The sequence below is a fragment of the Lynx canadensis genome, chromosome A1, assembly GCF_007474595.2.
Source record: "Lynx canadensis isolate LIC74 chromosome A1, mLynCan4.pri.v2, whole genome shotgun sequence".
Lineage (NCBI taxonomy): Eukaryota > Metazoa > Chordata > Mammalia > Carnivora > Felidae > Lynx > Lynx canadensis.
The window spans coordinates 212,280,523-212,294,604 of NC_044303.2; the positions used below are offsets into that span (position 1 = coordinate 212,280,523).

The 14,082-nt window shown below is 39.1% G+C and overlaps 1 protein-coding gene across 4 annotated transcripts in view; it reads right to left on the minus strand.

Annotated features, from left to right (window-relative positions):
* RAI14 (retinoic acid induced 14) overlaps nt 1-14,082 on the minus strand; it is a 145,164-nt gene that overhangs the window by 7,235 nt on the left and 123,847 nt on the right. For 2 of the 4 annotated variants that reach the window (XM_030331628.2, XM_030331618.1), the window contains 8 exons: nt 11,805-11,911; nt 10,934-11,112; nt 10,618-10,646; nt 9,460-9,546; nt 8,460-8,546; nt 5,842-5,896; nt 2,419-2,537; nt 227-1,762 (listed from right to left, as the gene is read on the minus strand). In XM_030331628.2, the coding sequence (XP_030187488.1) occupies nt 227-1,762; nt 2,419-2,537; nt 5,842-5,896; nt 8,460-8,546; nt 9,460-9,546; nt 10,618-10,646; nt 10,934-11,112; nt 11,805-11,911 (2,199 nt within the window). The remainder of the gene's footprint in view (nt 1-226; nt 1,763-2,418; nt 2,538-5,841; nt 5,897-8,459; nt 8,547-9,459; nt 9,547-10,617; nt 10,647-10,933; nt 11,113-11,804; nt 11,912-14,082) is intronic. The other 2 variants (XM_032594587.1, XM_030331644.1) reach the window with 1 other exon arrangement.

Here is a 14,082-nt window from a genome sequence, read left to right on the forward strand (position 1 = left end):
AATATGCACCACATATGTGAAAATGCTTCAATATAAGGGGAGTGATCGACGATCAGTGTTTTGTTTTGTTTTTTTAAACATAAATGTCCAAACTACTAATCTTAACGTGGCCATGGGGACAGATGGAGTCACATGCAGAACTTCTGAGCAATCACAAGAGACCAGTGCTAACTAGAAACTAGTGTCTAGCTAACTAGAAACTCAACAGCAATGGAGTCTCACCAACCTTCTTATCTTTATCCTCCTCCAGTTTGGAAGAGCTCTCCGACTGTCTCTTCATTTCTGCGAGCTCCTCCTGAGCGTGCTGGAACTGTTGCCGAAGTTCGTTTGCTTCCTGCTCTTTGGATTTTAAGAGAGCCTGAATATTTTCCTTTTCCCTTTTCACTTGTGAGACCTCACTTCGAATCTGGGAGACCTCCAAATGGGCCTTCTCTTTCTCTTTTACGGACTCCTTCAATTTTGAGGCCAACACACTCACTTCACTTTCTAGTGATGACTGGAGCTTTGCGTAGGCAGACCTGGGCACCATGGCGTCGGCCATCGCGGCCTTCTCTTCCAGGAGTCGTTTCTCCAGTTTTGCTACTTCCCCTTCCTTGCTTGCAAGGTGCTCTTTGAGACTGCTTATTTTTTCCTCCATCTCTTTCGCAGTAGCCCGCAGTGTGGTTATCACCTGCAAATGTTCTGTGATGGAGACAGAGTTCTCTTTCTGTGCGTCCACCAGCTGTTTGAGCTGCGTCAACTCGTTCAATACCTTTGAGTACTGAGACTTCATTTCGGACAATGCCTCTTCTGCCTTAGCTCTGGACACGTTCGTCACTAGCATCAGTTTCTCATGCTCCGCTTTATGGATATATTCGGCTGTTACGTCTTCTAGAGATTTCCTCTTCCTGTAATCCTCCAGCTCGGCCTGGGCTTCTTTGTACAGCTGGGACAGCTCGCTTACCTGTTTGTTGAGCTCATCTATCATCCTGTTCATGGCCTCTTTCATATCCCCAGCTTCATCGCCGGCTTCCGGTGTCATCTGACTCTTTAGGGCATCTTTTAGTTTCATGATTTCTTCTTGGGCCTCTTGGTATTTCTCAAACAAAAAAGCTTTCTCCTTATTCATATTCTCAATCACAGAGCAATATGAACTTTTCATTTCCTCGTACTCTTCCCCGGGAGACTTAATACCCAAATCTTTCTCCTTCTCTACTAGTTTTTCTTCTAACTCTCTCACTTTCTCCTTATTTCTTTCACTTTCAGCTAATGCGTTCTGGAGATCCTGCTTTAGCACATCTATTTCCTCCTCAGTGATCCGTAACTCACGGAGATGTGAATAACTGTCCACGCTTTCGGGCGAGACGAGGCCCAGTTTCATCTGCTTCTGCACGTTAAGGACTTCTTTCATGGCCTCCTCGTACTTGCTCTGAGTTTCTTTCAGTTTCTGGCTGAGGTCGGAGCCGTTCTCTGAAATCTCTGCACTGTTAACGCACACCAATTCGGCCCTCCTGGACTGGAGCTCAGCCTGTAGCTGCTGCTTCTCTACTTCAGAGCTCTCTAGTCTCTTCTGCAAGTCCTGCAGAATCTCTTGCAGTTGCTGAATTTGCCCATCGCTGTCGAGAGTGGATTTACTCAAGGAATGTGTTAAGACGGATGGAGATGACTTGGAGTCTGGGGGAGAGGTTTCACTAGGTCTGCCCAGGGTTGGAGCCAAGTCAGTTTGAGTGGAATGGTAGGAGTCAAAGCTCAGGTCTGCATCTGCCTCCTTGGGTGATTTGGCCTGCAAAAAAGGCAAGAATGAAATGGTGCCAGAGGTGTGGTTAGGTGAGCAAGCAACTGGTAGAAGAGAACAAATCCAAAGCTTACATAGGGGAGAGCTGCAGCATCCCTTTATGGGTACTTTTGCCCCATGACAAACCACGGTCTGGGACATGAGAATTGGGTTAACGACACTAAGCTTATTCTGTACTCTCTCAGGACAGCTCATTTCTGCCACTTTAAAAACACTAGATTTGTTTGGGCTCTAAAGCCTCTGACTCATAATTTTTCCTTTGCTTCTCATATTATTCCAGTAGCCAAAAAGGGGCAATGGGCTTAGCATAGCTATTTCAATCAAGTTCTTAAATCTGCTAAACGATCAGCTCTACTAAATGAATGGCTGTTTATACACACACACAAACATGTGTATATATAGTAATATATAAAATGCACTAAGTATATAATTATATATAATTTACCAATTTACAGAAATAGAGTTAATGAATTACTCTCTCAACAAACATAATTTGAAACTATAAAACGCTAAAGGCGAACTACATTTAAAAAGGAAGAAGAAACTAATATAGAGGTTTAAAATAAAATATCACCTGACTAACCTGAAAAAACCCAATAGTTTAACCCTACAGGATAGTTCATGGTAATAATCTATGTACCTACCTGTAATTTATCTTGTAATTCTTTATTGTGTAAGGTAAGAGAAGCAACTTTTGCTTGCAACAGGACAAGAAGATCTTGTTGGTCAGCTTCAGAACTTATATCCAATAAGCTATCAGCACCTTGGAAAAGAGAAAAGTGATTTTAAATAATATTTTCTTAAACTAATATTTCTCTGACCTCTAACCGAGTCACCTTCTACCCAATCCAGTGCTTCTTTCTGGCTCTGATGAAGAATGAAAGCCCCTAGGCAAAGCCCCTGGTTAGATGAACAACAATCCTCAGGTCCTGCGGTTTCTTCATTGGGGTATGCCTAGCATAGGTGTGGATGCGTAGAAGCTCATCTGAAAACTGATGGATTTGGTCATATGTTTTCCATTCCCCTTATTAAGTATTATACCTTGCCTAATATACATATTATGATATACCTAATATACCATACCTTGCCATATCATATCATGCCTAGTAAGTGCCATTTATGTGAATCCTTTTAGAAATATCCTACGATCTAGTTCACTTCTTATCCCTACCACCCTTACTCTAGTTTAAACTTTATCACCTGACTGAGAAGCCCTGCAAACAGCCTCATAACAAAGCTCTGTCTCTCTCCTTAGTAAACATATAGCTTTACCTAACACTGTCAGGCTAATCTTCCTAAAATGTGCTTTGATAGGCTCATTCCTGTGGTTCCAGTGCTTTAATCACTCTCTTTTCAAAATTAATCTCCAGATTCCTTAGTCTGGGTTAAGGCCTCCATAACCTGGTCCCAAAGTACTTTTTCAGGTGTATGACCCATGATTTCTTTTTTCTTTTTTTAATTTTTTTTTAATGTTTATTTATTTTTGAGACAGAGAGAGACAGAGTATGAACGGGGGAGGGTCAGAGAGAGAGGGAGACACAGAATCTGAAACAGGCTCCAGGCTCTGAGCTGTCAGCACAGAGGCCGACGCGGGGCTCGAACTCACAGACCGCGAGATCATGACCTGAGCCGAAGTCGGCCGCTTAACCGACTGAGCCACCTAGGTGCCACTGACCCATGATTTCTAGCATCACATCTTCCTCAGGTTCAAACTTTCCATCATACCCTCTATATCTCGACACAAGGCTGCTTCCTTAATCTTTCATCCATCTGATAGCCCTTGCAGCATCTCTTTGGCCAAGTCCCTTGTAGGCAGGTTTCAGGACCCACGGCAAACTCTGCCTCCTCCTTACAGCGTTTGCTGGCCCGCCCCAGCGTGCACCCATCTCCTCTTAACCCCACAATCCCACTGCTGGTAAACCACAACTTTTTGACATCCTACTGATTACCACGCTGAAATAGCATCTAAAGCTCTGCCACTCAAAGTGCTCACTGAGACAAGAGCCTTGCTCCCAGAATGCCATTCAGTGCACCGCTTCCTTCACGCACAAAGTCTTTCAATGGGGGAAAAAATGTCTGCTGGACAAAACAGTGTGCTTAGCAGTATAGCTGGATGACTTCCTGGTGCAAACTCAGAACAGTTGTACAGACCACAATCTGAATAGCACCGATGCACATTTTTTACTATAATTTTATTATTTTCTCACAGCCATTTAATGCAAAGATGGAAACTTTCATCTTAATTTGGAAGCATGCAAAATGACATTTCTTCATATAAATGCTTACTTCTGATGTCAGGTTCCTAACCCACAGCTTTATAAGGAGTCCCCTTGACATGATGTCTGGTAAGTTTGGAATAAACCAGAGGACTGAGAGCATGACTGTAATTCTAAGCAATAGAAATTACTTCTAAAATACAGTGGACGGTTTTTAAAGAATCCAATGTAACAAGTGTTCAGATAACTTGGATCTCTGCCAAGAATTAGAAAGTTTAATATTTCTAAATTCTGTAAGTTAAAAGTTCCAAACACCTATGAAATCATAGGCTGAGAAACTAAATGCTGAAGCAAAAGGAGCTTTTGAAATAATCTCCATGAGGAGCACCTGGGTGGCTGATTCGGTTAAGGGTCTGACTCTTGGTTTTGGATCAGGGCATGATCTCACAGTTTGTGAGTTCGAACCCCACATCAGGCTCTGTGCTGACAGTGCAAAGCCTGATTGGGATTCTTTCTCTCTCCCTTTCTCTCTCTGCCCCTCCCCCTCTCGCTCTCTCTCTAAAATAAATATACTTTGAAAAAGTAAAATGAGGGGCAGCCTGGGTGGCTCAGTTGGTTGGGTTTCCGACTTCGGCTCAGGTCATGATCTCAAGGTTCATGAGTTCGAGCCCTACGTGGGGCTCTCCACTCTCAGCAGAGTCTGCTTCAGATCCTCTGTCTCCCTCTCTCTCTGCCTCTCCCCTGCTCACTCTTGCTCACACTCTCTCTCTCAAAAATGGATACACATTAAAAAAAATTTTTTTTAAATAAAAATTTAAAAAAGTAAAATGGAATAACCTACACATTTAAAAAAAATTTTTTTAATGTGTATTCATTTTTGAGAGACAGAGAGAGACAGAGCATGAGCGGGGAAGGGGCAGAGAGAGAGGGAGATGCAGAATCCGAAGCAGGCTCCAGGCTCTGAGCTGTCAGCACACAGCCCACGCAGGGCTCGAACTCACGAACTGTGAGATCATGACCTGAGCCGAAGTCGGGCACTCAACCGACTGAGCCACCCAGGTGCCCCTCTACACAACATTTTAAATGGATTCTGGGGGTGCTGAACTATATTCTTAGAGGGTAAACCTTAGGATGGATTCTGAAGACAATGAATTAAACCCTGTCTTGGTGAAGACAGGATGACTGTGTGTGATTTCAACACTCTGTCTTTGCATTTCTCTATTTAAGATGCACAGTAGGAAAGTTAGACTGTGCAGCCATGGAAGTGCTCAGTTGGCTCTCCCTCAGGAAATAACCTGTTGCTCAGCGGTGAGGAGTGCCCCTTGTGACGGCTCGTGGCCCCAGACCTCACCGCAAAACAGTGCTTTATAATACATAAAAGAGAAGACACAGGCTACGTAATTTAAGAGCTGATTCTGTAATGTGCCAATAACAAGAATACAGCAGCAGGTCTAATGCCATATTTCTAGTAGAGAGACTGTAAATGACATTTCAAGATACCCGCGATAACAGTAAGGTGACAGGACATTACCTGCGAATTCTCCTGCTGGCAAAGTCTACTGGTCTGCTAATACCACTGGGCGTTATTGTCTATATTCATCACTGAAGGAAGTGCTAACAGTAGTTGGGGGCAAATGAAATCAGAGATATTTTTGTTTTCACATCCAAGCTCAGGGGCTCCTTAAAATCCAGGGGAAAGTGTCAGCCTGTGTGGTATTGGCAGCTCCAGGGTGGCACCCCCGGGGTTCTCAGACCTCCTCACACTTCCTCCGGGTGCGCCTTTGATGTATGTAAATGGACGTGGGCTAGAGACCTGTCAGAGGAACACAAACAGACGCCCCTTCCTCTTACCTGTCGTGCTGTCACTTAGTCTGTCTTTATTTTCCCGTATAGAACTGATCTCAGCCTGTTGGAACACAAAAATGACTTCAAAGAATTTTCCTGAATATGATATTCCACAAAAGAAGCAAGCAAATTTTCCTGGGTTTACACAGAACAGGTTTCCTTCTAAAAAAAAAAAGTTAGAAAATCGCCAGGAAAGGGAATATTTTAAAATATAAGTGAATAAAAGTGATGATGATCTACTGAGATATGATTTCTAAAACGTGAGGTTCCAGAGCGTGTGATCTCAAAACAGTTTTCAGGAACTTTATTTAGTAAGTAAAATACAAATATCTTTTAAGATTATAATAACTTTATGTAATAGTGAACTTAGTGGGCTATGTCCTAAAACCTGAGATGGCAAATATTAGTTTCATAATGAAGTCAAATACAAGTCTTACCTATCTGGATAATATACTGATTAAAATACATTAGAAATACTGGTTTAGCTTCACTATTTTATAAATTAACTGTTATTAGTATATTTTTATTAATATTTTTAAGAGAATTTGTAGTAAATAAGACCTGTCAGGGAAGATAAAGGTAATTTTATAAGGGAATACAAAATTTTATGATCATGGGTTGACAATCCCCTAAAGATCTCCTCTAAACCTTTGCTCCTGAATATGTGTCTGTAAATACATTGCAAAAGTTCTTGCAACTTCAAAGCCAGACTCTCATTTCAAAACGAAATGCAATGAGTTGCCAGAAATTACTATGTTTCATCTAGATGAGCGGTGGACTATGATAAGAGAGAGAAGTTTTCAGCAAAGGAACTTTTGTAAAAGCCCAAATGCTAAAAATAAAGTGGCTCATTTTTGGCAAGTGCTTATCTTTACAAAAAGCTGCCTTTTCGCTTTATAAAAATAGATGTTTATTTTTCTTTTTCAACTATCTTAAGGTACAATACATGGCATCCATTTAAAGTTTACAGGTTGAGTTTTGACAGATACACACTCATGGAACCACCACGATAACCAAGATACAGAAGGTGTCCATTAGGTCTACAAGATTCTGCATGCTTCATCACAGCCAATACCTGCCCACCCTCCCTATCCCCGGGTAACCTCCACTCTCCTTTTTGCATTTTCTAGAATTCCTATAAATGGAATGTCATGGGTATGAATATATGTCGGGCTTTTTTCACTCAGCCTGATGATTTTCAGATTCACCCATGATGCTGCTTATGAAGGACATTTGGATTGTTTCCAGTTTGGGGATATGTGAATAAAGCTTCTGCAAACTTTTGTGTATACAACTTTGTGAGACATAAGTTTTCATTTCTCTTGTAAAAACATCAGTGAGTGGATGGCTAGATCATATGTTAGGTGTGTGATGAACTTTTAAAGAAACTGTCAGTTTTCCAAAGTAGTTTTGCCACTTTACGTTCCTACCAACAGAGTATGATAATTCTAGTTCCTCCACATCATCACCACCATGTAAAAATACACTTCTTAAACTTTAGCCATTCTAAATGGTGTCACTTTTTATCTTTTTGAGATTTTTTTAAAAAGAAATGAAAGGTTTTTTACACTCTATTGCTGAAAACTGTAATTTATTCTTCTCTGGAATGCACTGCATCCTTTGAGCCATAATCATATTAGAAGACATTAGGGTACTCATTGTAAAGGTATAACTTCCTTTCCTTTCCTCATTTAGGTACTCATATTAAGAATTTATTAATAAAATCTAGTTAAAGTGTGGGAAATGTTAGGTTGATGGAATCTTTTTCAGATCACTGTACATCCAAGTTAAAAGACAATTTATTTTGGGGCTGCTGGGTGGCTCAGTCAGTTAAACACCTGACTCTTGGTTCTGGCTTATGTCATGATCTCACAGTTTTGTGAGTTCAAGCCCTGCATGGGGCTCTGCACTGGCAGGGCAGAGCCTACTTGGGATCCTCTCTCTCCCTCTCTCTGCCCCTCTCCCACACACGCTATCTCTGTCTCTCTCAAAATAAATAAACTTAAAAAAAAAAGTAATTTATCTTCAGTAATTCTTAGATGGGGGAAAGAAGTATACAATTATTCCACTGCAATTTCATTTTAACAATTAGAAATTTTATTTTCTTTCCAAGTATAATTTCCTAGTGATGGTTAGGTAAACAGACAGTAAATGAAAATATCCTCCCATTTCCTAAAATACCTTCCAACAAGAAATCTAGAGAATTACGTAGAAAGGATTTTCTAAAATTAATGCATATTAGCTTTATAGTCAGGAAAAGTTTAATTACAAATATACAATTACTTGTCAGTAAGACACCAGAGAACAATCCTCATTTCTTTCTTTTTGATGGGCATTATATCAACTCGATTTAGTAAGAAGATTGGTTATCAGTTAAGTTCTTATCTTTGTCCCTTTTTTTAAATCAAGAAAATTAGGTATTACTTACAGAATGTAATCTATTCATTCTACTTTTTTTGTGTGGAGTCCATGCCAGAAGAAATAACTGAGGGGTGCTTCGTGATGAAAAGGTTATCAGTCAATCACTGGGAAGTCTATTCTGTTTTGTCCGATGTTGTACCATTTAAATCATGTCTATTATGTATCTTAAAATTCAAAATAAATTGAACACAGACAGGAAATACCTTGAAGGGTGGTTCAGCAAAGAACACGGATTCCTTTCCCGAAAGTGGCGTTGAAGTTATTGATCTTGGGGAAGACACATCACTCAACTTAAAAAAACAAAATGAAAATCACAGATAAAGAACGTTTCTTCAAAGACTTTTCTTCTCCAGTGCAAAGGATTAGCCTATTTAACCAATGCAAATAAATCTAACAGTAACCATCCTTAGTTTCATTTAATCCAAGGGTATCTTCTATTTAATATGGCACCTCAAGTACTTTTTGGAAGTTTGCAGAGTATAACTAACTTTCTTCCTATATTTACTGGAAGCAGTTTTCAAAATCTATAAAACTTCTGTGGCATGTTGGGAATATTATTGATGAATATGCTAACATATTTGACATAACTTATCAGAGGAGACATTCCTCTCAACTATTTGAGAGATTTCATAGACATTTGAGCTTCCTCCTATATGCAATAGTCACTATAAGCTCAGAAATGAAACCTGCTTTTAATATTAGCCAACCTTCAATGTAATTAGAAAGGCAAATATATTTGAACAGAATTTTGAGAAACCAGCTAAAATTCATTTTCAATTAACTGCCTCACCAGCTACCCATTCTCCCCGCCTTCACTTGAGCTGTTCATGTGAGCTACTAAAAGCAGACTGAGCTTCACTTAAGGAAAAAGTTTCTGTCCTAAGATTTTGAGAAATTTCCTTCAGGCTCTTTCTTTTCTTTTCTTTCTTTCTTTTTCTCTTTTTTTTCCTAGAGGCTTTGAAAAAAGATACTGTTCAATTCCCCAGCCTTGCACTAAATAAGAATCAACATTATTTACATACTAATAATCAAAATCTTTCATGCCATTATCTGTAATTTAAAACCAGTAAAGAAAATTTTAAATGTGCATTTAAGAGTCAATTCTAAACATTTCATTTTGGCCTAAAGATAAAATGACAAAATCATGGCTTTTTCTTGTTGTTGTCATATGTTTGTTCAATGTTGGTTTACTTTTGTTTTTACCTGGGTAGGACTGATAGGAGGTGGTGGAGCTTTGCGTTTTTTTGGAGTTCCACTTCTTTCTGAGCTTATTTTAGAGACTTGATCATGCTGGAAGTTATCACAGTCCAAAGAATGGAGGTGGGTTAGTTCGGTTAGTAAAGTCTGAACAAACAGCTTCATCAAACAAATGAGAAAAACCTCAACAGTTCATGCATTTCTTACTTCAATAAGATCTGACATCTGCTACCAACATAAAAATAAGTAATATGCATGCTTCAAGTTTTCTTCCAGCAGCCCATGCTTTAATAGCCAGAAAATAAAAAACACAAGACAAAACCAGATTAAGTTGGTGTAGAGAATTGGGAAAGTAGAGGATGGGGAGCTGCCTGCCCCAGTTTAGAACCCAGAATACAATGATAGTCTAGCCATCTTAATGCAAAGCAGTGGTATTTCCTCCACCTTTGCATTACTTCCACTCCTTTTTAAAAAGAATGTCAATATGGGGGCAAACGGAAACGTCTTCTCTGAAGGTTATGGATAAATAAGTGACACAGTTAGTACTTAATAAATTCAGTATTGGATATTTCCTGTCTATGATAATTTTTCAAAACCTTTGATGTGTAAGTAAATAAATGTAACCGCCAACTATACATCTCATCAAAAAAGTAAACAATGGTGACAATGTTTTTAGGAAAAAACTCCAAAATAATAGGGCAATCTTCTCAATTTCTATCTAGAACTCTAACAACATTTTAGAAAAGTTCCAGTTAAAATGAAAGGAAAAGCTAACCCTCTTATATTCATTAAATATCTAACACTCTCATGGATAGAGGTCTATAATCCATGGGATACACAAGCATTTAAAATACTGTTGTTGTTCCTTCGCAGAGCTAACCAAACATTTTCACAACAGAAAATATTAGTACATTTCCGAAAAAGATGAATATATAAGTAGCAAGTTTAAAGTCACATGCTTTGGAAACAGGGTAAACCATTAAGAAAACAGTTACCACCTTCAAACAATGAATCATCTATTCTAAAGATATTTTACTCCTTAAGCATTTTCAACATAGTTTTTATCACTTTTCTAGTGGAGCACAGAGTGGTTTAATCAGAACATTTTCAAATTCCCACAAGCTATGATGGCCAAAAAAAATTCTCTCCCCCAAAGATAAATACCTGCTTTGGTTTTGTTGGTGTCTTTGAATCTATAGAGGAAAAAGTGGGGAAAAAAATAAATAAATAAAGGTAAGAACCATGACTCACATCTACTTTGGGTGGGAGATACACACACACACACACACACACACACACACACACACGCACACGCACACTCACACCCATACACACAACAAACACAGTATTTAACACTACATTTTTCTTCAAGAATATGTTTAAAAGAATAAAATAGATCATATTGTGCACATTCCTTTACCCTTTGGGGAAAATGGAGTGGATAAATTTAAAACAACACTGACTATTTTCTTTCACATACCAGAATCCTGAGAGATTTTTGATAATAGAAGGCTTTGAATTCCTGCATTTTCTGAGAGTTTGGCATAATGTAAGGCATTGTGTCCAAGAGAATCTACAAGGTTTAGGTCTGCACCCTTTTTAATTAAGGCTTCCACAATATTAGAGCTGCTGATCTCACAGGCTAGCATGAGAGCAGTTCTAAAGAAAAAAAAGGAGATACCAAATTAATACAACCAAAATGGGGAAACACTTTTCTGAGAAATCACTTATCCTGAAAACAAGGAAAGAAAGATGAAGTACAGTTAAATATATGCACTTAATGGACTGCTAGTGAGATGAAACTAGGGGTGTTTTTTTAACTTCAGATTAAATCAAAACATTAAACCATATAAGGTCAAATAATATAGACATAATCTTCTAAATATGATGGAATTTAATATGATTGGCACCAATCATAATATGATGGCACCTTTCACCTCAAGCATTTTAAATTACCTATACATCATTAGGACTATTTTTAAAAGCAGCCAATATGTTTAATTTTGCATGAAAAGCCATCGGAAATGGCCTAGTCACTTCAGTATTTAATAATCTCATCACAGAGGTCTAGGGGAAATTTTTTTGCGTCAAACAAATTCTGGATTATCAAAAGAGGCAGAAGCGGCGTCTGGCCGGCTCAGTCAGTAGAGCGTGTGACTCCTGATCTCAGAGGCATGAGTTCGAGCCCCATGGTGGGTATAGGGCTAACTTTAAAAAAAAAAAAAAAAAAGGCAGAAAATGAAAAAATTAAAAACACTTTATTACAAATGATCTAAAATATAGCTGTAATATTTTGAGGCTCCCAGAATGTAGATATCACTGAAATCCCATGATTTCTATTTTGGTGGTACCTTCCATTTTTGTCCCTGGAATTTACGTCTGCTCCATGATCCAGGAGAAAGCGACAGACTTCACTGTGGCCACTTTGTACTGCAAGAAGCAGTGGTATATTCCCATCCTAGGAGACAAATGTAGATTGATTTTAACTACGATCCTAAATGCCAGAATTGCATACAGAATTGCCTTGTTCTTTGTACATTTTATTCCTGAACTGTCCTGCCACCATGACAGTTTGTGTCCCGATAGGGCTGCCATGACATCTCAGCACAGCATTTTTTTTTAATTTAAATTCAAGTTAATTAACATACAGTGTAGTACTGGTTTCAGGAGAACCCAGTGATTCATCACTTCCATATAACACCCAGTGCTCACCCCCAACAAGTGCCCTCCTTAATGCTCATCACCCACTTAGCCCATCCCCCCACCTGCCTCCCCTCCAGCACCCCTCAGACTGTTCTCTGTATTTAAGAGAGTTTCTTATGGTTTGCCTCTCTGTTTCTATCTTATTTTTCCTTCCCTTCCCCTATGTTCATCTGTTGTGTTTCTTAAATTCCACATGAATGAAATCATATCATACTTGTCTTTCTCTGACTTACTTCTCTCAGCATAACACACTCTAGCTCCATCCATGTTGCTGCAAATGGCAAGGTTTCATTCTTTTTGATCACCGAGTAATATTCCAACACACACACACACACACACACACACACACACACACACACACACGCACACACACACACACCCCAATCTTCTTTATCCATTCATCAGTCGATGGGCATTTAGGCTCTTTCCATAATTTGGCTACTGTTGATAATGCTGCTATAAACATTGGGGTGCATGTGCCCCTTCCAATCAGCACTTTTGTATCCTTTGGATAAACACCTAGTAGTTCAACAGACCTCTTAAGGAATTGCACTGACTGTTAGCTTTTTCTCAGGAACCTCAGCCTCATGGGCTGCTTTTTCCCTTCAGTGACCAACCCTCAGTCTGGCAGCGACATGACAGAGAGTGGAACATCAAGTATGTAAAGGCTCCAGGCAAGCATATCATGTTTACTGGGGGATGGCTTTGAAGAACAGGCGGACTTATTTCCACAGGGCAGCAGTAGGTCCGCTGCCCTCCAAGCAGCTTCTTCCAAGCAAACTCTACGCATCCTACCATCCATTCTACTATTCCCTTGCAAAGTACATGCTTTCATAACCTTACAAGTACCAGAATGGAACATTAAGAGTTTGCCTATTCTTGGCACATGACTAGATAAAGATCAACGGAAAGAATCATTTAATATGACAACTGGCAATCCTTTAAAAAAGCGCTGTAGAGGGGCACCTGGGTGGATCATTCAGTTAAGCATCTGACTTCAGCTCAGGTCATGATCTCGTGGTTCATGAGCTCAAGCCCTGCATCAGGCTTTGTGCTGACAGCTCGGGGTCTGGAGCCTGCTTTGGATTCTGTGTCTCCCTCTCTCTCTGCCCCTCCCCTGCTCATGCTCTGTCTTGCTCCCTCTCAAAAAGAAATAAACATTAAAAAAATTTTTTTAAATGATGTTGAATCACTATGTTATATACCTGAAGCTAATATAACACTGTACGTTTATTACACTGGAATAAAAATTAAAATAAAGTAAAATAAAATAAAATAAGAAAATGAGATCCCAACTCATATACAAACCATGTAAGGTGATGAAGAATGTAAACATTACAACAGAAAAAAAGTGAAAAAATACTAGAAGAATACATAGGTGACTATTTCCACAATCTTAGGGTGAAGGGGTCCTAACTCAAATGATACAAAAGCTTCAAGAGAAGCTTGTATTCTGCTTATTCCTTGGAACATACCTCCCAAATGCAGTTGATAGTAACTTTTAAGGTAGATGTATTCAAGTAGGCAAAGGAAAAAAATTACCATATGTCCAATTATTTTGAAAAATACAATTGCTGCTTAAAGATTAAGTCTCCGTTTAAAATAGAATTTCAGACACATTTCTAAAAAATTATCTCTGCAAAGTTATAATACTTTCTGGTTATGAAGTACTGAGATTCAGGGAGTACGAATTTATCTACAATTCTATACACTCACATAACAATATTCCCATTAGGTATAATGCATGCGTAGCATATAATGCATGCATAGCATATAATTTCTATGCTATGGCAGGACATTTAAACTTGCAGTCAGGAGTGACTGGCATGTAAATTTATTCTCAGGGTAGCCCAGCAAGGGTAAACAGGCTAGAAGTGGTTTTCAGAGTTGGGAAATCCTAACCAGGAGTACCCAAGATGATACACG